Below are 27025 nucleotides of genomic sequence, written 5' to 3' on the forward strand. Positions count from 1 at the left end.
ATTTTCTGTATTGTGTACCCAGCATTACTCCCAGATTCAAATCGAAACACATCTTGAGATTTGCTTTGATTTGAATACAGTCAGAACCAGGGCCGGACTGGGAGAAAAAATCAGCCCAGGCATTTAAAGCACACAGGCCCACCTGTTGTGGGCTTCATGCACTATATTGTTGCACACTGATGCTGGCGTAGTGTGCATTGCTGGTGCAGTACAACATGATGTAGTATGAGTGTGTGTGTGTGGGGGGTATTTATTTCGCCTAATGACCCACAAACTTACATTATTAGTACCCCAATTACATCAATAAATACCATAACAATACATTATTTGTACCAAAATTACAGCAGTAAATAACCCCCCACACACACTCATACTACATCAATACCCACCCACATTACAGCAACCAGCATTACCCCCCCTTCCCCACAATACAGCAACCAGCATCACCTCCCACATTACAGCAACCAGAATTACGCCTCCCCCACATTACAGCAACCAGCATCACTCCCACATTACAGCAACCAGAATTACCCCTCCCCCACATTACAGCAACCAGCATCACTCCCACATTACAGCAACCGTTGTCACACCCCACATTACAGCAATACCCTCTCCTACTTATTAGCAATACTAAGCCCCAAACACACTACAACATTGCCACCACCATGCCACCCCATACTGCAGCAATACCACCAATTATTAGAGATGGGCGGGCTAGGTTCCCCGAGAACCAAACCCACCCGAACTTTGCCTATCCGAGTACCGAGACGAGTAGGCTCGGTACTCTCCCGCCCGCTCGGATTCTAAAACGAGGTCGAACGTCATTGTGGCGTCGTCAGATCTCAGGGCTCGGTTCTCCTGATACTTGAAAATTATAAATACCCGCCTCCACAGCAATCCATCGCCATTTGACAGAGGGAGAGAGCAGGGTGTAGTCACAGGCTGATTAGAGCAGGGACAGAGAATACAATTCTGATTCCAATTCTGATATCAATTGATAGAGGAGAGAGGAGGGTAGAGGAGTCTTTTTTCATTATTTGGCACTACAAGTGCTTTGGGGTGTCCTCCATTCTTTTGCATTAATATTTCTGGCTGTCAAAAGTACTATCTGTCAGAATACTTCAAATATAATATTTAGCACAACAAAGTGCTTTTGGGGTGTCCCCCATTCTTTTGCATTAATATTTCTGGCTGTCAAAATTCCTGTTCGTCAGCAATATTCCAAATAATTTTTAGCACTCCAAAGTGCTTTTGGGGTGTCCTCCATTCTTTTGCATTAATATTTCTGGCTGTCAAAAGTACTATCTGTCAGAATACTTCAAATATAATATTTAGCACAACAAAGTTCTTTTGGGGTGTTCCCCCATTCTTTTGCATTAATATTTCTGGCTGTCAAAAGTCCTGTTTGTCAGAAATATTCCAAATAATGTTAAGCACTCCAAAGTGCTTTTGGGGTGTACCCCATTCTTTTGCATTAATATTTCTGGCTGTCAAAAGTCATATTTGTCAGCAGTATCTAAAACATTTTGTAGCATTACAAGTGCGTTGGTCTCATAATGGATTCTAAGCAGTCCACATATGAGCAGTATCAGCAACCAGGTTCTGTCACCAGTCCTGATAGTAGTGTTCCCAGTACGTCATCTGGGAAAGGCGATGTCAAAGTACACAGTCTTTTGAAAGCAGTCAAAAAAACTAGAGATGGACGGGTCCGGTTCCCCGAGAACCGAACCCACCCGAACTTTGGGTATCCGAGTACCGAGCTGAGCAGCTCGGTACTCTCCCGCCCGTTCCGAATCCAAATCGAGGCCGAACGTCATCGTGACATCGTCGGATCTCGGGGCTCGGTTCTCGTGATACTTCAACATTATAAATACACGCCTCCACAGCAATCCATCGCCATTTGACAGAGGGAGAGAGCAGGGTGTAGTCACAAGCTGATTAGAGCAGGGACAGAGAATCCAATATTCTTCTTGCAATTGCTCTAACAAAAATCGCTAGAGAAGAGAGGAGGATAGAGGTTTATTATTTTTTGTTAATATTTGGCACTCCCCAGTGCTTTTGGGGTGTCCCCCATAATTGTGCATAAATATTTCTGGCTGTCAAAAGTCATATCTGTCAGCAGTATCTACCAACTAATTGTTAGCACTCCTCAGTGCTTTTGGGGTGTCCCCCATAATTGTGCATAAATATTTCTGGCTGTCAAAAGTCATATCTGTCAGCAGTATCTACCAACTAATTGTTAGCACTCCTCAGTGCTTTTGGGGTGTCCCCCATAATTGTGCATAAATATTTCTGGCTGTCAAAAGTCATATCTGTCAGCAGTATCTACCAAATAATTTTTTGCACTCCTCAGTGCTTTTGGGGTGTCCCCCATAATTGTGCATAAATATTTCTGGCTGTCAAAAGTCATATCTGTCAGCAGCATCTTACCAAATAATTTTTACCACTACAAGTGCTTTGCGCTCAGAATGGATTCAAAGCAGTCCACATATGATCAGAATGAGCAACCAGGTTCTGTCACGAGTACTGATGTTAGTGTTCCCAGTACGTCATCTGGCCAAGGCGATGTCAAACAACAGAGTGTTTCCAAATCAGTGCAAAAAACAAAAACCCCCCAAAAATTTACTGTGTTGAAGCGAAAAAAAAGTGTTACTGAGCAAAAGTTAAGTGGCGATAAAAAAAAAATTGCCAACATGCCATTCTACACATACAGTGGCAAAGAGAGAATGAGGCCTTCACCTTTGGCTATTAGTGGCAGATCCAAAAATGTTACCGACCCTACAAATGGTGCACAACTACTGTTACGCGTCAAAGCCGAGCTGCAAGATAACAGTAAGGCATTGGAGAATAATGTTTGCTCTGAATCAGAAATGACACCGATCCCTGTGGAGAGTCCATCCAACAGTGTTATGTCTAATTGTGAGCATTCTGTTAGTGTACCCATAAAGAAGGGCCCTTTCAGCAGTTCTGCTGATGTGTACCTGAACAGCCCGAGTGTAGTCGCTGATACACAAATTGAGGATGCCACTTTGGAAATAGAAGAGGATGAGGGGGAGATTTATGGAGGTGACGAAGGCGCTAATGAGGATGTTGATGATTATGATGCAGACAGATACCAAATTGCCTTTCTCAATTTCTATTTATATTCTAGATTATACAACGGCTGAATAGTTTTCTATTTTATTCCTAGTGGAAAGGGGATCTGATGCAGACAGATACCAAACTGCCTTTGTCCATTTCTTTGTATATTCAAATTTCTAGTTCTACAATCTAAGCAGGCTGCTTTTTTTATATTCAACTACAAGTGGAGGGCGGGGGGCTTAGATAGCCACCAAAGTACCGTAGTCCATTTAATTCTACTTTCTAGCTCCACAGTCTGTGCAGGCTGCTTTTTTTATATTCAACTACAAGTGGAGGGCGGGGGGGGGGCTTAGATAGCCACCAAAGTACCGTGGTCCATTTAATTCTACTTTCTAGCTCCACAGTCTGTGCAGGCTGCTTTTTTTATATTCAACTACAAGTGGAGGGCGGGGGGGGGGGGGGGGCTTAGATTGCCACCAAAGTACCGTGGTCCATTTAATTCTACTTTCTAGCTCCACAGTCTGTGCAGGCTGCTTTTTTAATATTCAACTACAAGTGTAGGGTCTAATATACACCCAAAGATGATGGCTACATTGCCAATAATCAAAGATGGAGGAGGTAGACAACCAGGTTTGACTGTATTATTTGCAGACAAGTGTTCGCATTAAGGGCGGCCTACCAGGGATTCAACTGTTTTTTCATAATTTATTAGCTTTAGAATTACCTCACTTATCTAAGAAACTGGTGAAGCACTAAATTAGGTTATTTTAGCCAAAAATAGCAAAACAAAACCAACCAAAACCAAAACCAAAACAAGAAGGTAATCCAGATCCAAAACTGAATACAAAACCATTTATTTTTACTTTCTCATTCCACAGTCTATGCAGGTTGCTTTTTTTCTATTCAACTACAAGTGGAGGGCGGGGGAGGCATAGATAGCCACCAAACTACCGTGGTCCATTTATTTTTACTTTCTAATTCCACAGTCTATGCAGGCTGCTTTTTTCTATTCAACTACAAGTGGAGGGTGTAATATACACCCAAAGACGATGGCTAGATTGCCAATAGGCACAGATGAAGAGGAAGACAACCAGGTTTGTGTGGAGAATTAAGGACGGCCCACCAGGGATTAAACTGCTTTCTTCCTAATTTATTAGCTTTAGAATTACCTTACTTATCCAAGAAACAGGTGGAGCACTAAATTAGGTTATTTTATGCACAAAAACATTGATTTCTAAACAAAATTTCAAAACAAAACCAAAACCAAAGCACGCAAGGGCGGTTTTGCAAAACCAAAACCAAAACCAAAACACAAAGTTAATCCAGATCCAAAACCAAAACCAAAACTAAAACACGGGGGTCAGTGAGCATCTCTACCAATTATACAGGCGCCACTGTAGGAAACTACTGTTTTGCTATTTTCAAATCTCCCAAAAAATAGCAACAACAGAATACTTGCACACATATAGTTAACAGGTACCCTTTTCCCTCAATTAAATAGTAATGGCAGAATTTTCATGAATCATTCCACATGAAATAAAACTCTAACAAATATATCAGAAAAAACATAACTATTGAACGATCATTTGAACCCACATGGCCGCATTAAAAGTATTTCCATCTACAGCAAAATGTCAGAGAAAAATATTTTTTTTACTACAGTTACTGGATATGCGTCTTTTCTATTCATTTTAAATAACACAGTATATAAATTAAGGAGGGTAAAGGAGGTGGGTGAGAGATAATTGGATGTGATCCATCAGTTTGATTAGATAGGAAACATTTAAATTATTTACCTGGAGACGTCTACCCCCTTGACTCACAGGCAGGGCCGACAAGAGGAATTTTGGGCCCCAGTACAGCAACTTCTTTGGGCTCCTGTCATACTCAACAATGAGAGACTTGCTATTGGCAGAAGTTCATATTATGCCACACTGTAGTGCCCCCAGTTCATATTATGTCACATCTTAGTGCCCCCAGGTCATGTTATGCCACATAATATTACCCTCAATTCATATTTGGCCATGCAGTAGTGCCCACAAATCATATTATGGCATAGTAGTGCCCCCAAATCATATACCATACAGTAGTGCCCCCAAATCATATTATGCCACAATAGTGCCCCCAAATAACATTATGCCATACATTAGTGCCCCCAAATAACAGTATGCCATACAGTAGTGCCCCCAAATAACAGTATGCCATAGTAGTGCGCCAAATCAATAGTAGTGACCAGACAAAAACTCATTAACAAATAAAAATTGGTATAGCATATCAGATACTGAGAGTGTGAGTCCCAGGAGAAGCTTAATACCCCATTTACAATGCAAAGAAAAACAGACATATTGACACAATCACAGATAAAATCTATGACAAGCAGCATTTTTTCTTCTTAATTAAAAATCTCTGTACCGATAAATATGCAAAAATCATTACAGCGCAATAATGAGTAATACATAGTGTTTTAAACATCATTGGATACACAGTAGTGCCCCTAGTTCAAGAAAGGATGGTGAAAAACACATTGGACATGAGAAAATATATGAACTTACCCGATTATGGCATCCTGTGTTCTGCTCTTCTACTGGGCGCGCTGGGCGAGTAGTGATCAGCAGCTGTCAGCTCATACCGGCAGTCGGGAGCACGGGTCGAGGGCAGTGGTCGAAGTGGAAATTGAGAAGTGGGGGTATAGAAAATATGCCTGAATGGAGTATGAAAGCTTGATTTTTTTTTAACACTTGTCCCCTCTGTGCATTCCCATTCTTCATTACTACGTGTATTTTATGATGGCTGCATCCCTGACATTCCCATTCTTAAGATGTCTCTCCCTTTACACTTTCTTATAGCAATGCCCCTGCATCATCTTATCCTTTGTCCCTCTCACCCCTCTTTCTGAACCCCCTTCCCCCTGGCTCTCACCCCTCTTCCTGCACTCCCTTCCCCCCTGGCTCTGTCACCCCTCTTCCTGCACCCCCTTTCCCTTTGGCTCTGTCACGCCTCTTCCAGTACCCCTTTTCCCCCTGGCTCTCACTCCTCTTCCTGCACCCCCTTTCCCCCTGACTCTCTCACCCCTCTTCCAGCACCCCCTTTCCCCTGGCTCTCTCACCCCTCTTCCAGCACCCCCTTTTCCCCCTGGCTCTGTCACCCCTCTTCCAGCACCCCTTCTCCCCCTGGCTCTCATCCCTCTTCCTGCACCCAATTTCCTCCTGGCTCTGTTACCCTTTATCAAGCACCCCCTTTTTCCCTGGCTCTCTCACCCCTCTTCAAGCTCTACCTTTCCCCCTTGCTCTCTCACCCCTCTTCAAGCACCCCCTTTCCCCCTGGCTCTCTCACCCCTCTTCCAGCACCCCCTTTCCCCCTGGCCTTTTTCACCCCTTTTGCAGCACCCCATTTCCCCCTGGCTCTCTGTCCTCTTCCTGCACTCCCTTCCTCCCTGACTCTTTCACACCTCTTCCTGCACTCCTTCCACCCTGGCTCTCTCACACTCCTGACAACTCGCGATCCCCCCCCCCGCACGAAAATCGCGGCACCCCCCCAAGCTCGATCCCCTCCCCCATTCAGGAAAATAAAAATCTGCAAACTGTGCCGACATTGCAGGGCATAGTTCAGAGGATAAGGGGAGAGGAAGCGAGGAGCCCTGATCCATCGCGCAATGGAGGTAGCTGGTTCCTGGGGAGGAGCCAGACATCAGAAAGCCAGGGGAAGTGTCGGGCCAGCCCATCTAGCCATCGGCCCTTCTGGCATTTGCCAGAAGTGCCAGATGGCCAGTCCGGCCCCACCTTGTGTTGCAGCTGAATCTGAACATGAATCAGGCCCTATAAGCACATATACCTAGAACCAGTGTATGTGAATGACAGCTCTATTGCTAGTGCCCCATGAGTAGAGTGCACGTAGCTCAACAGGCAATGATGGGACATGTAGTTGCATAAGAGACAGAAGTTTCTAAAGCCTGACATAATGTTGTGCTGAGCCACGAGCACCAGGGGCAAGTGTGAGTGGCACCCACTCACTGCACTAAACCTACAAACATTTCCAGCAGTCCTTGGCTGTCAGGATGGTAAGACATTCCCCAGAATAGGGGTGGCAATGTGGACAGGTTTGAGGTATGGTTGAACTACTTTTACTGACAGGACTAAATCTATGAACAAATCCATATAGCTTTTTGGATATGTCATGTTACTTATCAATTCACAAAAAATGTTGATTAATAAGTGTTTGTGTCAAGTTTTCAGAGAACGGTTTGTATTACATATGTCTTTCACATATATGTATCTGAATATTAAATTAGTAAATAATATGAATATGGTGCTTAAAACCTGAGAGGTTGTACAGAACTGGTCTAGTCTTATGCTTACTAAAATATAAAAGCATTACCACTAGAGGACACCAAAGTATTACTAAGTCGCATTACCATGGCTCTAATAATGTGACATTCCATTGCCAAAAACAGTTATTCAGTAATGCTGTAAAACAAATCCTAAGTGGCTTAGTCATGCTTTATTATCTACTCTTATTTCAATGTAGTTATGAAATTATTTAACTAGTCAAGGATTACAACTATAAGCGAACAAATATTTTTAATTTGTTTAGTCTTACATATACATAAAAAAACAACAAAACACCAAAAGTATGATTACACACAGAAGAGGACTAGTATCTGTTTATTTTAGGATATTCCTATTTTATACAGATGGGCAGCACCTTCAGCAAGAACATCAGAATCACCAGAGAAAACAAAGAGAAGAAAGAGGCACTCCAGTCCACTAAAAGTATTACTATATTAAAAAGACAATTTTATTTGAAACTTCGTTAAAACTTATTTCACTGGAATATCATCAATGCACCATCAACACTCCCCAGTCTTTTTCACTTATGGAAATCAGAACTTTTGCTAATAGTCAAGCCAATTAGAACAAATTGACCTCACTTGTATTCAACATTTGTAAAGTCCTCACTCCTACAGGAAATGGGCCATGTATTGTGCATTGACCAGTGAATTAGCTCTTTTTTATATATTAGCCACCAGGCAATAGCTCATGAAGAGTGCCCAAATCTTACTTTACTAGCACTGTCAAGACTGAGGTCAAAAGTTCTTATAGAGTACATCAGCATATCAATCATCTCACCATGATGTGCTTTAGTATATAAGCTGTTCAAGCCTGTGTCCTTTGATTTTTTTTCATTGTGGTTTGTTGCTGATTATTGGTTATTTTATTAAAACAGTGTTTAGTGTTCTATGCTTTCTGGTCAGAGAGCATCTATGTGTTTGTGAAATGGTCTAGTACATCAGAGCTGCATTCTGGTATTAATTTATGATTAGCTGTTCATGAGTACATCGTGCATAATAATGTTTCTAAAACCTGGACCTTAAGTACTCCAAACAGGTCATGTTTTGAGGATTTCTGTAATCATACACAGGTGACTAAATATATTTAGCAGAGTAAGTCACTTTCCTACCTGTTTTCTCAGACAGAAATGCACAAAACATGACCTGTTGTGGGTCCTTGAGGACTGAAGTTGGGACACACTGATATATAACATGATAGAGACGTGGATATAGGACAGATGGAACATGCAGTCAGGTGACCACTCTATACACTCAGAGGAGCACTCCCATTCTTTCTATCTGTTAAATATCAGACATACATACTGAACAAATGTATGTTTACATCACCGGTGCTTTATCTGTTACTGTGTCATGTATTGTTTATGTTTTTACTGTAAAGCGCTTTGAGTTTAATTAGGAGAGAGGCATTATAAATAAAATTAGTATTATTATTATTATTAACATGCAAATATTTATTTTACTTACCTTTCTTGCATGAACTTTTTGTTGAACTCTGTTTTCTTAATGATAAAGACTAATTTCAGTAAATTTAATGTGATTGGCAACCACAGTGGAATCTCAGGAAGGTGATGTAGCCAGTTGCTTAAATTAAATAACCCCTTCATGGAGGCACTAGACTTGTGTATTTTAGCTTTGTCCACGGCATACCATGTTTTGAGGATTTTCTTAGATTTAATCAAATATATGCAAGCAGTCATTATTTCATATGTTATCAGACAGGGAAATCTTCAAAACATTGCCTCCAAGGTACATGAGAAAAAGGTTGAGGAGCTCTGTTCTTGTGGCATCTATGACCCAGAGGTTTTTTACATTGGATCTATAATCACATCTCTATGTATTATTCAAGGGATTCATCTATAAAGTCGTACCTTCTGCATTCGTTTCTAGAATAGATGCTGCGTCCGCATTTCTGCTGGAGACAAGAGGACATCACGTCAACTCTTTACGTAACTCAGACAGTAACAATTTGCTTGTTGTCTATTTTGTGCTAGTTGGGTTACCTAACAGTGGGGCTTGTAAGAACCTTCTGTGCAGGTAAAGAAGAACTAGATTCAACAGGATTCATTTGAAGCAGATCCATAGATCCGTCTTCACTGCATCGTTTCTCCAAGACCTGACTTTCTCTATCAGAGACAAAAAAGAAGATTTTGACTATTACACATCAAAACTGCTGCTGCCCAACAACTTACATTATGGCTAATAGCGTATCTTTGCAATTTTTTGCACTGCGCATTCTCAGAAAGTGAATGTATCCAATGACATTCATTCAGACCTGTGACTTTTCAGCACTATCAACTTCTGACATCTGAAGAGGTGTGATGGAGAAGGGAAGGGGTATTCTAAAGTAGGCAATGTACAGTAAGGGCGTGTTTGAGCAAATGCGTATGGATTCAGACTGGGACGTAGTTGCAGATAAGACAAAAAAAAGTATTTTTATTTGCAGGTAGTCAGTGAGAGGTGTAAGTAGTGGATGATGCCGGACACTCAAACTAGAAAAACGCTTTGAGTTAGAGGTTTGAGAATGATTTACAGACACTTATTGAGACTTTAGTTGCTTGGTTGGGTTAGGATTTTTTGATAAAAAAAATTTCCACGCATGTCGGGAGTTGTTCCTGCTATATTAGCTCGGTAAGTTTAAATGATGCATCATAGCAACTGTGCTCATGACATATAAAATAAAAGGTTTTTGTACATGACTGCAAGTTGGACATTAGTGTCTGAGGGGTGTGTCTGCTGTCAAGCTGACACATCTACTTCTTATTCAGACCTGGACACATCTTCAACTATGGCGTACATATAGTTTAATAAGCACAAAACAGAAAAGAAAAAGGTCCGCTCCAGGGAATGACCATCTCACCTATTCATTACACATAGAATATGTATGATATAGCGTGAGGGGGTGCTCTCCTAACTAAGCATATAGATACAAAATGTATCATGTGAGGTTAGTCGCATGATTAATGTTGGCTTATGAGGCACTCCTGTCCAATGAAAAACCATAAAATCCCTTTTATTATAAATTTCTATTGAATTTTTTTTTAAATATCTATCTCTGGCAGGTTCTGGAGAGCTTCGGCTTTGGCTCCAGGTTTACCAAACTTGTTAGACTCCTCTATTTTGCACCAGCAGGCAGGATAAATACTTTATAGCTTATTTTTACACTGAAATTTAAAGTTGATCTAGGATATGCCCTACCCCAAATATAAATCTGTCATCACATTTAAAATTTATCCCCCCTTCAATTCAACATGGTTTTGCCTTATTTGCTTACTTTTGCTTGACTTCCCTTAATGAATCAGAGCTTAAGGCATTCTGAGATGCTGATTGGGGATCTGATGACAGGTGGTCTTATATTTGCTATATGTTTGTGAATGCAGATGCAGCTGTCAGCTGGGCAAGTCGGAAACAGCCCATTGTAGTCTTATCTACAACTGAGACAGAATATATGGCTTTAACGGAAGGTGCAAAAGAGGCCCTATAGATTCAAAAAATCTTGCACGTGTTGAGTTTAGTCAATGATAATGTTGTGGTCAAGATTGCTTATAACAACAGGGGTACAATCGCTTTATCCCAAAGCACCAAGCACCATGGTCGGTCCAAACATATAGCAATCTGACACCATTTTATCAGGAACCTAGTTGACAACAACTTGATTAATGTAAAGTACAATGCAAGTGAAGAAAATATTGCAGACATGCTGACTAAGTTTGTGTACGCACTACAGGTTTTTCAACCGATTATCGTGCCAATCACATGATAATTGATTGTTGGGTCCGATATTGCATTAGTGTGTACGCTCCCATGATCATGTTTTATCATTCCAAAGCACATCATATCGTTTCATTTGATCTTATAACCAGACTAAAAATCTCTATAACCGATGGAACGGTGTCAGGCAAGTTCTGAAGTGTGTATGTGAATTTGTAATAGCTACAGACAGTTCCAAACGAGGGGGGGGGGGGGGGGGGGTGTTAGTATGCTCTGTTATCTCTGTGTGTGTGTAGATCTGATTCTTATGACGTCTATTACTGTCTGACTACCGATCTTCTGAGCATGTGTGAAGTTCCCTTCCTGCTCTGTATAACAAATCAACCTCATGGTAAAACCAATTGTCTCCTGTGTATTTTCACTGCATCGGGCACCAAAGTTCACAGTGCTATCATGAGCATCCCAGCTATATATCCTCTGCTAACAAAGCAAGCCTGCAGGCACATTATTTTTTGTGTTAACATGTATATGACGTAATGACATCAGAACTCACTGTTTACACAGATGCTATTTACAGGAGTTCATACATAACATCACTTGTCGATTTTATAGAGTCCAAATGATGAATGTATTAAAATGTAAGTGTAGTTTGTTGAACTATAAATATGCAATATTCATTACAAATAAAATGATTTCTAAAATGTAGATATGTAAACAATTTATTTGCACACTGTGTTAGTTACTCATTATATTTATGCATAAGACTACAGTAAAAATATTACTTTATTATTTTTTTTTATATTCCTCAAGGACTGGTATACCCAAATAGACTACTATATGTCAATGGATGGTTTGATCTCTTCTACCACTGATAAATTCACTGATTTTAACACCACCTGGTTTTCCTGTCTGAAATTCAAGACCAATGATTGTTATAAAGATTACATGTTCACAGCAGATGGAGTCCCATGATTGAACATTTATTGGAAAATGTTGGCGTTGATGCCTTCAATCTCCAAGGACATTGACGTTATGTGAGACGTTTGTGGTCCTCCTCCCTCCATCATTCCATATCACCTCACCCCAGGCCCTTTGTCTACACTCTTCTTTCTAGTTCTTCTTTCTCCATATATGTTTCTTCTTGTTTTTGAGTTCTCTTTTTCTTTTTTGATTGACACATTTGAAAATGGAAAGCCTTGTAATCTATGTATTATATTGTGACATTGCTAGATCTTTATCTAGCTATAATGTTTCTATAAATAAAGTTTAAACACACGCAAAAAAAATCTTTATGACTGAAATACAACACTTAGGGGCATATTCAATTGTTGGCGGGATCGCCGAAAATCCCGCGCTCAAAAAATATTACCGTTAATACGGTAATCTCTTGCTGGATTTCAGCTCGCAGCTCCCTGAAATCCAGTGAGTAAATTACCGTATTAATGGTTTTTCCATGCACGATTACCGTAATATCGGTAATCATGCGTGGACCGCAGGATTTTCGGCAATCCTGCCGACAATTGAATACCCCCCTTAATATTTCTCTTAAAAACCTTGCGCTCATAAAAAGTATTCTATGTAATGTCAAGTTTCCTGAAACCATATTGTTACATAGTAATGTGAATCTGTTGACAGATGCTCAAAGTGCACAAAGATGAAACTAAGGACATTCGATAGCTTCACATGTATAAGACACTGAAAGATGTCTACAATTTGTCAACTTTTAACTTATGTAAAACCTCCCTCCTCTTTCCAAGTCATATAGAATAAAACATACATACATACATACATACATACATATATACATACAAGGACAGACAAATAATGACCTGCTTTTACAAAATGGAGGAAGAGAACATGTTTTCAAGCAGCATAACCAGAGGGTCCTAAACATGAAAGAGATGAGAGATAGGGTTAATAGACTTAGATAAGGCAAAGGTGAGCTGTTCTTCTCCTAACACTTTAAAGGGATTACATGGGGATTACCAGCTCTCAGGCATGGAACTGACTGCAGAACGTAACACACAGGGCATTACAAATACAAAAATACCTCTGTCTTTCAGTGTCTGTGTGTTCATTGCCCGCCAGGTTCTGAGAACTCAGTGCAGTCATGTCTGGCATTAAAAGAAGGCAGAAAAATTTAGGTAAACATTATAAAGAGACATATAAAAAGGAAGAAAGAGTAAGTAAAAACGTAAATTAATGAGGTTGCACCACAAATCAAATGTGTAATTTGCCACTAATGCTATATTATATATGCTGAACATTTTTTTTCCACTTCACTAAAGACATTAGCTAGTTACACTCAGCCCACTGTTATTTCACTACTCATCTCTCTGCCCTGAACAACACATGATATTTTTGAATATGATCTAATGGCAAAAATGTCTATTTCCCTGTTAGATGACTGTTCTTACTGATAGCAAAGCCAAGTGGGGTGCAATTCCAGCAGGGTGCAATTCCAGCTTTAAAAATTGCCTTTGGCTGTCAGTATCATAATCCTCCCTCTTTCAGTTCATGCAAAGATCTCTTGTAATAGGTCAAGAGCTGAATGTGTATGTTTCTTAAAATCTGATAGCTTCAGTGCTAAAGATGTTCAATCCAAAACCTAAAATGTTAATCTAGGCAAAGGAAAAAGTGCAGACATTCATCTTATCTCTGTATGTATGAATACATCTATTTGCAGGTCAACAAAGCAATTGTAATATCTGAATAAGTAAAATAAAATATCAAAGGAGCTGCTAATTACTATTGTTTCCAATTAAAATAACGGTTTTCATTCCATTTGATTGTCCCATATTTATGTTGTTTGGGAAAACATTCTTACCAACTTATGTGATGCTTTGTATTCCAAATTGAGGATATTTCTGATTTTTCATATATTTGTTATATTAGATGGTGTATGAATAAAATTTCAAATTTAATATTTTAATTTGGCTTCATCGAAAATTGTATCCTATGATAGGAATAGAGCAATATCTGTATTGTGGGTGCCCCAGCGCTTGACTTACAATGGGAAAACATTCTGCCTCCTGTCTCACTGTCTCATCTGCTGATGGCGTCGTTGCCGTAAGTACCCTACCCTAGTATTTTATTGTATTGTTCCACCTTATCCACCACTGTCATGCTGGTCGGTAAAGTCAATACCACTGCATTTGCTGCTTATTATTCAGATGAGTATTTTTGTCTAATACCTGTATTTCTACCAGTGAATATACCTATTATTTATCTTCCTGCAGAGATACAGACAATTCTTAGTCACCTGGTTCCTGAGGATGAGAAGATTCTTCTTTCCTGCAGTAAAAATCAGATCCAGTTATCACAAATAATTTATATAATATTATAAAATTTCCTAGTTGTGTAATGTATTATTAACACTATATACCATCTACCCATTTTTTCTGCTTTTACTGAGGTTGAATACAAGCAACAGTGTGTCTCTCAGTTAGACCTTCCATAGCATTTGAAATGTTGGAAGTAAGATTAAAGCTGAACTCAAATTGATAATCTAAAGCAATGTATTCCTAGTCTAAAGTTTCTGAAATTACATGGTGTTTTAAGCAATTTTAGAAACCTGCAAAGCTTATGTTATTAACTAGCAGTTTAAATACTGAGGTATATTGTCATATACTGGCTACAACATATTGTAGCTAGAATTCTAAAAAATGAATCAGCTACAAGTTACCAGATAATTATTCATACATAGCTCAGACATATTTTGGAAAACCATTTAGTTCCATTCACCATCAGTCATCAATCATTCATCTATGGCATTTCCCATGGATCTATATAATTAGGACCCAGACAGATGATGGAAATGGACAAAGCTGCAGAATCTTGTATCGATATCTATATTAGACTCATCTCCATGACCTCTAACATGATTTGTTTACTTATTTTATTGTATTGTTTTATTGTATTTACCATAGTATTATGTCAATCATATGTGCATAGCTAGCTAAGCTTTAAAAAATATTTGAACTCATTTAATGCCAAGAACAACGTTTTCATACTGCACTGTTTTCACCAACAGATGGGATTTTCTTTTGGCAGCGTATTGGGCATTACATAAAAAAAAGACAGGTAAAATAACACATTTCATTATTTTTTCTTTTAGTAACTATAACATAATAATGTATTCCCAGAACCTGATGCCAAACTGTGATTGTCTAGTTCTCCTAAATACAGGGATACTGGATACTTTATAAAAAGTTTAAGGCAGTTATAGGACCAGAAGCAATCATGGCTAGAAGTGGCTACAGATGTTTGTGATAGAGAAGGAAGTAACAAAATAAATTCTACTTTACAATTTAGCAAAGGATAAAACTGAAACTTTTACTTTACCTCTGTGCTTCATATATGAAAATTCAAACTTTGGCTTAGCCACACCTTTTCTTTATTATTTTTGACCCTGCCAGGTAAAATGACCAACACTATTCAGCAATCAGAGTGATGGGAGCCATCTAGTGGATACAACAGCTGCCGATTCAGTACAGTTGGTAGAGGGAGATATGAGTGACCTCTGCTGTGCAATTTTATCTTTACTCTCTAGAGGCTACTGAAGTGTTGGTGGAATGGCGATATGCGATCGCCTTTCTCCCAGTCTCAAGAAATCCTAGAAATTGGGTGAAGAAAATCTTGAGACCGGGAGGCAGGACTAGTAATTCCTCTCTGCATCACTGATCAGCTCCTGCTCTGCATATTCTTTCCTGGCTGTTAGTTGCTGATCACTGATTACAGTGTCAGCTGCAGAGTAATGGGCTCATCCATCTGCCACAAAGATAGTGAATGCAAAGTGAATCAATCAGGGTGTTTAGTTTAAATTCTCCCTTTAAAACTGTGTGAAAAATAAAAGTGGGTGGGGTTGTGGGATGTAGCACCTAACACAGTGGAGCAGATGCGCTCGAGACTGACTGATAGCCAAAGCTTGTGGGACTCATGTGCTTGGCATTTCTGCTCATGTTTCACAGAACAATAAGTTAAGGCTGGCATTTATTAAGGGCTGGTTTTGTTTGTGGTGTGAAAACTGCTATCCCTGGCATGTGGTTTTCAGATCTAAATCTCAGCATTTATCAACCTGAGGTTTGATGGCAGAAATCTCAAACTACATCCCAATGTAAAATATCTGTTTCATATTGTGGTTTTGTTGTGTGGAGTACCAGTGAAATTGCATTTGCCTGTATGAACAGACTGGGAAGGAGCCATTTTACCACATAATCCTTTTTTTAAAATATAAATATAAAACTACATGGGTTTCCCCTTGCTAGCGCAAATGGTTCTTCACCTAAAGAGTACTGGCTCAATGCTGAATAGGTACCCTCCTGGTACCCGTGGCCATTGTCTCCTCACTCTCGTGATGCATTTAAGATATAAATAAGCATTTAAGAAAAAACTTTAAAATAACACAAGTGAGGTGGTTGGATTTAGAGTTTCAGCATGTGTATTCAGGAAAGTTTCTTTCAAATTTTGATTTCAGATTTGAACAGAAATCGTCTTCGTCCCTAGCATTATTATATGTGAAGAGTCCCTAAAGCAGCATATTTTACTAAAGAACACTGCATGAACATAGTTACTTAACTTATATTGAACAATTAACAAAAAAATGTATGTACCTTGTGGATGTGTCTATGTTGATTTGTTTTGAGTCGTCTTCTTCGCAAGATCGTCCCAGTCTTACATGATCCTGCAACTCTTCCATTTCTGACTCAGTTTCCTCATCCTTGCTGCCCCAGAAGTCAGTGTTTTCTTCTTCCTCTGAAGCATCTAGACAGTCTCCATCATCCTGGTATTCACAAAATGACTGCTCTCCTTCAGATATATCTGTTTTATCTTCTGTCTCTCCTTCACTGATTTTGTCATTTTCTTCTTCTGTTTTAGACTCTGTCTTATCTTTCTCTTTATATAATACAATTGTTTCTTTCTCGGCCTTAGTGTTACACCGCTCCTCATTTCCTTGTACTCCTCGATCCATAATAACTATCTCGCTTCCATTTTCCTCTTCCTCACTTATTCTTTCAGATTTTCTAGATGTTCTACTGTCTTTGTCATCAATGCCATTTCTATGATCTTTTTTGTCATTCCCTTCTCTCACTACAGCAATGTGGACAATTTTATGTCCTGATCTTTCTGCTCCTGTCTTCTCATTGTTTTCTTGATCTTCTCTGTTGCTTTTAATTTTTCTGTCTGCACCATGAATTTCACTGACTTCTTTCTCCTCCAAAACGAATCCCCCTATATTTGCCATTTTGTTTTTTGTTGTTTTTATGTCTGTAAACCTAACATTTCCTTTTAACATTTCTGTACTTTCTTCTACATTATCATGATCATCTTCTTCTTCTTCTTCTTCTTCTCCTTCTCCTTTTTCTTCTTCTTCTCCTTCTCCTTCTTCTTTTTTGCCTTCTTCTTCATTCTGACTTTTATACTCTTCGCTGCATTCATTTTCTTGCCCCATTATGTCCAAACTCATCATTCCTTCTTTTCTATATCTCTTTGAAATAAAATGATCTACTACAAGTGAACCCAGTACACTCTTAGCTTCTTCTTTTACAATGTTCTGATCTTTCTTTTTTTGTTCATTAACTAATAAGGAACATCTGCTATTACTTTCTGTAGTCCTTCTGTCCTTCACAAATGCTGTTGCTACTTCATCTATGCTCTCATCTTCCGAAGAGATTCCCATCTTTGCTTCTTGGTCAGAGTTTAGTGATACCTCAAACATGTCACCTTTCTCATTTGTTTTGTAGCTTTTGTTTATTTGATTGCCATCATCTATCAATCCTTGAACACTTTTGGCTTTCAAGCTGAATAACATTCCAAGCCTCTCTGAGTTATTTTCTGAATTATATGACTGCCCTTCAAAAAATGGATGTACTAGCATATTCTGCTCATATGTTTCTCCTTCTGGTGATTTGTCATATATCTGTTCCAATACAGTTATCTGGCTTGTTTTATTTGCTGTTTTGTGGTCATTCTCATTATTATCATGCCTTGTAGATGGTGATAATTGTGGGAGAAATTGTGATGTGGAGGAAGACACAGATGATTTATGATGACTCTCCAAACTTGATGAACCAGCTTCATGTAAACCTGCGACATATAAAATAGACATCTTATTAATTTATCAAAAAGGAAAATAAATAGCTTCCTGATAACGTAAAGACCAAATGTGTAAAGGATATCAGCAGTCCAGGCATAAATCATGGGTAATGGTTATATGGGTGGACTTTAATGTTACCATTTATTTAATCAAAAATCACAGTGGACCATATATTAAATTATTTTGTATTCACTAGTAAGTTCATTGTATTTTTATTTAACTCTATTGTATATGTTTTTCCTAGTTAAGTTCTGTCTAATATTACATGGCTCTGAACTGTAATCACTTTATACTGCATTATAGAAAATATTTTAACTTTTCTGAAAAAGTGTTGACATTTTTAACAATGTATGTTTACTGCAAATTGTCTATAATAGTCACCAGAAACACCTGTTGGACAGCCACATTAGCCAGTCGTGGACTTAACCATTAGCAGTCCCCTTTCTCAAAGAGATTAAATTCAGTAGGACCTGGTCTCCCCCAGGTTTTGGGCACATAGCTATAGCAGGGCCATCTTAACAGCATTATAGGCCCCGGGGCAAAGCAGTGCACTGGGGTCCAACCTACACAACCACTCACAGGAATAAAAATCTAAATTATTGATAAAATTAAGCAGAGATTAATCCACATAAACATTTGGACAATATAACATGAGCCTTGAAGTTGAAAAACAAGAAATTAAACATAAAAATGGTACTCAGTTGGTAAATAATACAGACAGAGATGGCACAGTGTGAAATTACTATGAATTATTTATTATTAATCAAGTGTTCAACACAGACATTTGTAAAATTTCTGAGGGGATTTTTCCACCTAAATATTTTAATAAAGAGGGTTTGAAGCTTCTGAATAAATCTCCTGGAATAATATAATGAAAATTTGTCAATCCTATAGGGCCTCTATGCTCGTGGGGCCTCCAGGCAACTGCCCAGCGTGCCCATGTATTAAGACAGCTCTGTGCTATAGTCCAGTATAGTGCAACAAGGATGAGAGAGATCAGGATGCATCATACACAAACAGGCAAAAGCGGTACAAAATAAGCATGCTAAATATTAAAGTTAAAACAGACACTATCATCAAGGCAGGCAGCAAAAAATGATTCTATGAAACAAAGTAAAGGACAAGTCAGTAACAATAACTAGGGATGCTCAGGCTCGGTTTCTGAAAACTGAGCACCCCAAAATATGTCTGTATGTATTACCCAGTATTGTCTTATCAATGTTTGTTCCCAATTGTAAAGCGCTACAGAATTTGCTGGCGCTATATAAATAAATGATGATGATGATGATGATATCCCAAATCCGAGTACCAAGCCGAGCTTGCTCTGTACTTTCCCGCACCCTTGGAAATTAAATCGAAATTTGAATTCCATAATTACCTCCTTTCCTGGAGATCCAACACCATTTCTCAGACAGACACAGGAGGGGTTATAACATTCTTTGCAGTCTCCAGTGACAATGCTCTGTGCCATTGCTCACACAGAAACAGGAGGGGTAGCAGTGTTCTTGTCAGTATCCAGTAGAGATGGACGGGCTCGGTTCCCCGAGAACCGAACCCACCCGAACTTCGCCTATCCGAGTACCGAGCCAAGCAGGCTCGGTACTCTCCCGCCCGTTCGGAATCGAAATCAAGGCAAAACGTCATCATGACGTAGTCGAATCTCAGAGCTCGGTTCTCCCGATATTTGAAAAGCATAAATACACGCCTACAAAGCAATCCGTCACCATTTGACAGAGGGAGAGAGCAAGGTTAGGTCACAGGCTGTATTAGAGCAGGGACAGAGCAATAATTGTACACCTTATTCTTTGTATTATTATTTCAATTCTAATCTATTCAATTCTATTATTATTACCAATTCTATTAGCAATTGTTAGAGCAGGAAGAGAGGAGGACAGAGGAGGCATTTTTATTTTGCACTACAAGTGCTTTGGGGTGTCCCATATATCTCAGTGTGAAACACAAATTTTTCTGGCTGTCAAAAGTCATATTTAGCAGCAGTATTTATAAATTTTTTTGCACTACAAGTGCTTTGGGGTGTCCCATATTCCCCAGTGTGAAACAATAATTTTTCTCGCTGCCAAAAGTCATATTTAGCAGCAGTATATATAAAAAAATTTGCACTACAAGTGCTTTGGGCTCATTAAAATGGATTCAAAGCAGCCCACATATGAGCAGAATCAGCAAGTAGGTGCTGGCACTAGTCCTGATGGTAGTGTTCCCAGTACGTCATCTGGTAAAACCTATGTAAAAGTACATAGTCTTTTTTAAATCAGGGAAAAAAACACACACTCAAAATTTTTTTTACCGTGTTGAAGCGAAAAAGAAGAGTAACTGAGGAAAAGTTAAGTGCCGATAAGTGCCGATAAAAGTAAAATTGCCAACATGCACAGTGGCAAAGAAAGAATGAGGCATTCGCCTTTCTCTATTAGTGGCAGATCAAAAAATGTTACTGAACCTTCTTCTTGTACGGTCACTCCTGACCAAGCAAGACCAAGTAATTTGGAGTCTAAAAATGGTGCACAACTACTGTTATGCGGGAAAGCCGAGCTGCAAGGAAAAAGTAAGGCATTAGAGGATAATATATGCTCTGAATCAGAAATGACACCAATCCCTGTGGAGAGTCCATCCACCAGTGGTATGTCTAATCGTGAGCATTCTGTTTGTGTACCCATAAAGAAGGGCCCTTTTAGCAGTTCTGCTGATGTGTGCCTGAACAGCCCGAGTGTAGCCGGTGATACACAAATTGAGGATGCCACTTTGGAATTAGAAGAGGATGAGGAGGATATTTGTGCGCTAATAATGATGTTAATGAGGATGATGCAGACAGATACCAAATTGCCTTTCTCAATTTCTATTAATATTCTAGAGTCTATAACGGCTGAATAGTTTTCTGTGTTACTCCTAGTGGAGAGTGGGTCTGATGCAGACAGATACCAAACTGCCTTTGTCCATTTCAATTTATATTGTACAGTCTATAACGGCTGAATTTTTTAGTATTTTCTACAAGTGCAGGGGGGCCTAGAGAGACAGAAACCAAACTGCCTTTTTCCATTTCTTTAGATATTTAACTATAAGTGTAGGGTGTAATATACACCCAAAGGCGATGGCTGCATTGCCAATATGCAAAGATGGAGAGGAAGACAATCTGGTTTGTGTGTAGAATTAACGACGGCCTACCAGGAATTAAACTGTTTTTTCATAATTTATTAGCTTTACAATTATATTACTTATCCAAGAAACAGGCGGAGCACTAAATTCGGTTATTTTATGTCCAAAAACATTGATTTTTAAACAAAATTGCAAAACAAAACCAAACAAAACCTAAACCAAACCAAAACACGCAAGGGAGGTTTGGCAAAGCCAAAACCAAAACCAAAACACGGGGGTCAGTGAGCATCTCCAGTATCCAGTGCCATTGCTCTGTGCCATTGCTCACACAGAAACAGGAGGGGTGGCAGTTCTCTTGCCAGTCTCCAGTGGCATTGCTCTGTGCCATTGCTCACACAGAAACAGAAGGGGTAGCAGTGTTCTTGTTACTCTCTTGTCTCCAGTGCCATTGTACAGTGCCATTGCTCACACAGAAAAATTCCATTTGCAAAAGCCGAGCTGGAAAAAAACAGTAAGGCAGTAAAATAAACTGTCTGTCGTAACCTACAAAAACCCCTGGGAGTCTATCTACTAGTGCTATGTCTAAGCTTGACCTTTCTGATACTGTGCTCATAAAGAAGCCTCCTTTCACCATTTCTGAAAATGCATGGATGAGCAGCCCAATTGTAGCTGGTCATATTGTAACTGAGGATGCCGCTTTGGATTTGCAACAGGATCAGGGGGATATTTGTGCAGCTGGCGACAGCGTTAATGAGGATGTTGATGATGATGTTGTTTGTGTAAGTCTTGCATGAGTACAAATATTTCTTGCCAGTGATATGAAGAAGGCCATTGTCATGTCTGGGTATAAGACCAAAAAATTCACCTCTTATGTGTGGAATTATTTCTACCCCAATCCTGACAACAGTTGTATAACCATTTGTAGCGTTTGTAAAGCCACAGTCAGTAGAGGTAGGGATCTTAACGATCTAGTAACCTCATCCATGTTACGCCATTTGAAGAGAGTCCATGGGAAGCTTTTGGGAAAATCAGAGATGCTAAAAAAATAACAACAAGCAGTCCAGCATCTTCTAGCTCTGTTCTCTTAGCTAGATCCCAGCATCTGCAATCTACACCGACAACACCTTCCTCATCAATATCCTCACTAGTGATCGGAGTTAGTCTTGCATCCAAGTTCCTAAAGCTAGATGACTCCTCCCCTATCCAGGATTCGTCTGAAGAATTCTTGAACTTTAGGCCTGCTGCTTCGCTGCTGCTGCTGGCGGTGGATCTTCATTCCAGAAGCAGACCAAAAAAAGACTACTAGTAGTTTACAATAATTGACTGTTAAACAATCCTTTGCAAGAGGAAGCAAGTATGACAGCTGTCACCCAGTCTCAAAGTGGATCACAGGCGCCAATGACGACTGTGCTAGTATTAGATCTGCGACCAATATCCACAAGTATGGCAGCTGGTTTTAGGTAGTTAATTGAGGTCCTGTATCCCCGTTACCAAATTCCATCTCAACACCATTACTCTAGACAAGCAATTCCTCACCTGTACCAGAAGATTAGAAAAAATGTAATTATTGGCCTACAAAATTCCATTCTACCCACTGTACACTTAACCACAGATATATGGACAAGCGGAACTAGGCAAATTAAAGATTATTTGACTGTGACAGCCCACTGGGTTGGGGAACCGCCTTCAGCAGCAGGAACAGCAGCAGCATCTACCAAACAAGTCCAGATGTTTCAGAGGCAGTCTACTCTGTGTATCACCGGCTTCACTAAGAGGCATACCGCTGACAACCTGTTTGAAAAACTAAGGGATGTCATTGCAACACGGCTTATCCCACTTGGACTCTCCCCACGATATGTGATTTCTGATAAGGCCACCAATATTGTGAGAGCATTACAGCGGGATGAATTCCATCACATTCCCTGTTTTGCCCACACAACCAACTTAGTGGTAGCAAGCACTTCAGCCACAAAAGTGGCAGTGCTTGTTGCTGAAGTGCTTGGTTTGTTAAACTGTACTGTCCATTTTAAAATATTTCCAAGGACAATTCCATCTTGCACTGTTTGACATGCCTTGATCTATCAGCTTGTGTAACAGTCGACAATTCAGGTGTCAACAGAATTATTAGGTCGCCAATTCACATGGTGGACAGTATGATTAAGTAGACTATTCAAATGTGAACATTATTAGAGGGCTATGGATATGGTTAAGGGATTAAGGGATAGGGACTTGTCTGCGGACATGTCTAGGGACAGGGATAGGGAATGGTCTAGGGACAGGGACAGGGATAGGGATAAAGACATGGATAGTGACAGGGACAGGGTTAGAGTTAGGGAAAATACTCTCTACATTTGAATCGTCAACCTAATATATACTGTCTACATTTCAATTGTTGTCCTAATATTACTGTCAATGGGCCTGATTCATTAAGGAAAGTTACGGTAAGTGAAAAAAATTAAGTAAGTAGTCTCCTGGACAAAACCATGTTACAATGCAATGCAAGGGGTGCAAATTAGTTTTCTATTTTGCACATAAGTTAAATACTGTCTGTTTTTCATGTAGCATGTAGTTTATTCCTACATTTAATAATGTAGGAATTAAAACATAGCTAAATTATGTGACATTAGCATATCTTAGCATTATTATTTTTTTTTAAAATACAGATCCAAAACCAAAACCAAAACTAAAACATGTGAGGGCAGGTTTGGCAAAAACAAAACCAAAACCTAAACATAAAGTTAATACAGATCCAAAACCAAAGCACAGGGGTCAGTGAACATCTCTAACAATAACACAATAGATAATAAAATCCAGGTCAGGAAGTGAAAACCATAATATGCAACTGAGTAACGACAGGCTTGGACTTTATATACACTTTCACTTTAATGAGTGCATAAAATTTGGTGCAAACCTTAAGATGCACTTACGTTTTGCAGATGCATGAATTCACTTTACTTGTACCTCTTTCGAGATTTATGATATTAGCTCAACTAGAAAATTATTCTCAGTACATCAGAAGACAGAGAGGAAAATTAAGAAGATTTAAAATCTTTACCATACACAAGAATTTTCAGTAGAGGAATTAAATTAGTTATTGTCAGTGAACTCTGTCAATAAATATGATCAGAATTGTAACATCTTAAAAATTATTCTAAGGATTAATTAGTCATTACTGTCTGATGGTTGCTTTTATGTTGTATGAGGAGGAAAAGGATAAGTTACTTCCCAATAATTTCCAGAACACTCTCTAAAACTTTGAATTAAATTGTGATTCTGTGTCAGACACTATGGGGCATGTTCAATTGTTGGCGTTTCCTGTGGCGTTAAAAATATTACTGTTATTACCGTAATTCTAAGCCGGATTTCAGCTCATAGCTCCCTGAGCTGCAAGCTGAAATCCAGCGTTAAAGGTACCGTAATAACGGTAATTACGCGCACTATTACTGTAATGACGATAATAGTGTGCACGCCGCGTTACTTTTCCGAGTATCTCCAACAATTGAATATGCCCCTATGTGGCTCATTTAGAGTTGGATTCATATCCACTCAGGATTTACACAGGGTAAAGATGCACACAAATAAAGTGTATTTGCGTGTATGTGTTGAGTCGAGCACATCAAGTGTAGCAAATTTGTTTACTTACGTCACATGATAGCATAGGGATTGTGTTGAGAAAGTGTAGGGATAGCATGGAGAAATTACTTGATGGTGTTAGTTGTAAATGTCAAAGTCACTTTGCCCTATTTGTACACTATATACTAATGTAATGACATTTACTAAACAGTATTTTTTCTTGTGATTTAAAAACTGCCTCACATCACCGGTCATTTTGTGCCCTTTTTGCAATGAATAATAAAATGCTATTGCCCCTCGTATTAAAAAATAAAAGACTGTGCCCCATGGTATTAGATACAAAATATTTGTACCCCCAATATTAAATAGGATATTTTAGTACCCAGGAAGCGCGCAATTAACTCAGAGTGGGGTGTTAGGGTCCATACCAACAACACCTAGCTTGTTTTGTAGCGTATTCCATAGAAATAAGGCTTGTCTAAGTAGAGGTGGAACAGTTCTTGAAATATGGGTACCTAACAAGACTTGAATAAGTGGTCTTTCAAAACCTGTCCATCTAGCCAGATAACTAACAATGGTGGTTGGCGTCGAAACCCCTAACCAGTCCCGCAAATGTGCCAATTGTGTAGCAAAATAGTAAGCTTGAAAGTCTGGAAGAGCAAGTCTCCCAGAGGCCTGAGAACGACACAGAGTGGATAACTTGATTCTCACCTGTTCCGTTCCCCCCAGACCAGAGAGGACAGGAATGTGTTGATCTTGGAAAAAAGCCATTTCGGGAGATAAACAGGGGAGTGGTGTAGCGGGTATAGGAATTTCGGCTGGAGTATCATCTTTATGAGATTAGCTCTGCGAGAGACGGGCAGGGGCAATTCTTGGCCCAAATATAATTAATCAAGAAGTCAAAATTTAGTGGTGTGTAATCAGTAACCGAATTTGTGACCTATGTCTCTGGGTATTTAAATTTAAGTTTCCATTGGAATGGATGGGAGGTAGCAGGACATATTGGTAGCCCCCCAGAGGTGGGAAATATACTAGACTTAGACCAGTTTATTTTCAGGCCAGAGAAACCACCAGCCTCCAGCATAAAGTGTGGTCAGGGACGTGTCTGAATCTTTAAGGAACAGGAGCATATCATCGGCATATAATGCAATTTTGTCAACCTCATCCCCGACTCTGAGTCCACAGATAGCAGGATGGGTTCGTATTAAACAAGCCAGTCGCTCAATAACAGAGTCGGAGAGAGAGGACATACTTGTCGTGTGCCCCTGCCGAAATCAAAGGAAGAGGTAACATGGCTATTAACACTAATTTTGTCCGTCGGTGCCGAGTAAAGCAACCGGACACAGGATAGAAAATTAGGGTTAATTTCAAATCTATACACAGCCGCCCATAATTATTCCCACTCCACGGAATCTAAGGCCTTAGCGGCATCCAAAGACATCACCACTGCCCCACCTCTATGCCCCTCTGGCATCTGTAAGTGTTTAAATGAACGCCTAAGGATGATAGTTATTGATTTCCAGACATAATGACTTTCTGGTCTGGGTGAATCAGCTGGGAGACGACCGTGTTCAGGTGCATAACAAGGACTTTGGTAAGGATTTTTACATCAGTCATGAGAAGGGAAATTGTCCGATAAGAATCTGGTAACAACAGGTCCTTACCCTTTTTGGGGATAAGAACTATTAATGCCTCGGATATGGATGGTGGTAAGATAGCCGTCTTTAAAAATTTGTTGTTTTGAATAAGAAGAGTAGGTATAAAGAAACCACTAAATTTTTTGTGAAGCTCCATAGGCAGGCCATCGACACCCTTACTGCTAGGGAAGGATGCTATTGCTGCCTCAAGCTCCTTTACCTTTATAGGGGCTACAAGACATTCCACGCCCTTTGTAGATAGTCTAGGGAGATCTATTTTGGTCAGGTTATCATATAATTGAGGTACAGAATACTCCACCCTGGAGGTGTACATATCAGAATAGTAAGCTCGAAATACAATAGCTATCCGTTCCGCTTGATAGTGAGTGTCACCCGACCAGTCAGTAATAGCATAGATTGTGTTATTTTGCAGCTCAGTCCCAGCCAAATAAGCCATAAGACTACCATTTTTGT

General features: G+C 39.5%; 1 protein-coding gene across 3 annotated transcripts in view; it reads right to left on the reverse strand.

The window, feature by feature from the left end:
* Nucleotides 1–27025, reverse strand: part of LOC142104172 (uncharacterized) — an 87438-nt gene that overhangs the window by 6492 nt on the left and 53921 nt on the right. The window contains exons 5-10 of one of the 3 annotated variants that reach the window (XM_075188691.1): nucleotides 16750–18223; nucleotides 14400–14431; nucleotides 13188–13251; nucleotides 12967–13023; nucleotides 9430–9552; nucleotides 9298–9338 (exon numbers count right to left, since the gene is read on the reverse strand). In XM_075188691.1, the coding sequence (XP_075044792.1) occupies nucleotides 9298–9338; nucleotides 9430–9552; nucleotides 12967–13023; nucleotides 13188–13251; nucleotides 14400–14431; nucleotides 16750–18223 (1791 nt within the window). Of the gene's footprint in view, nucleotides 1–9297; nucleotides 9342–9429; nucleotides 9553–12966; nucleotides 13024–13187; nucleotides 13252–14355; nucleotides 14432–16749; nucleotides 18224–27025 lie in introns of those variants that run through there. The other 2 variants (XM_075188690.1, XM_075188692.1) reach the window with 2 other exon arrangements.

Source organism: Mixophyes fleayi, chromosome 10 (assembly GCF_038048845.1).
Source record: "Mixophyes fleayi isolate aMixFle1 chromosome 10, aMixFle1.hap1, whole genome shotgun sequence".
Lineage (NCBI taxonomy): Eukaryota > Metazoa > Chordata > Amphibia > Anura > Limnodynastidae > Mixophyes > Mixophyes fleayi.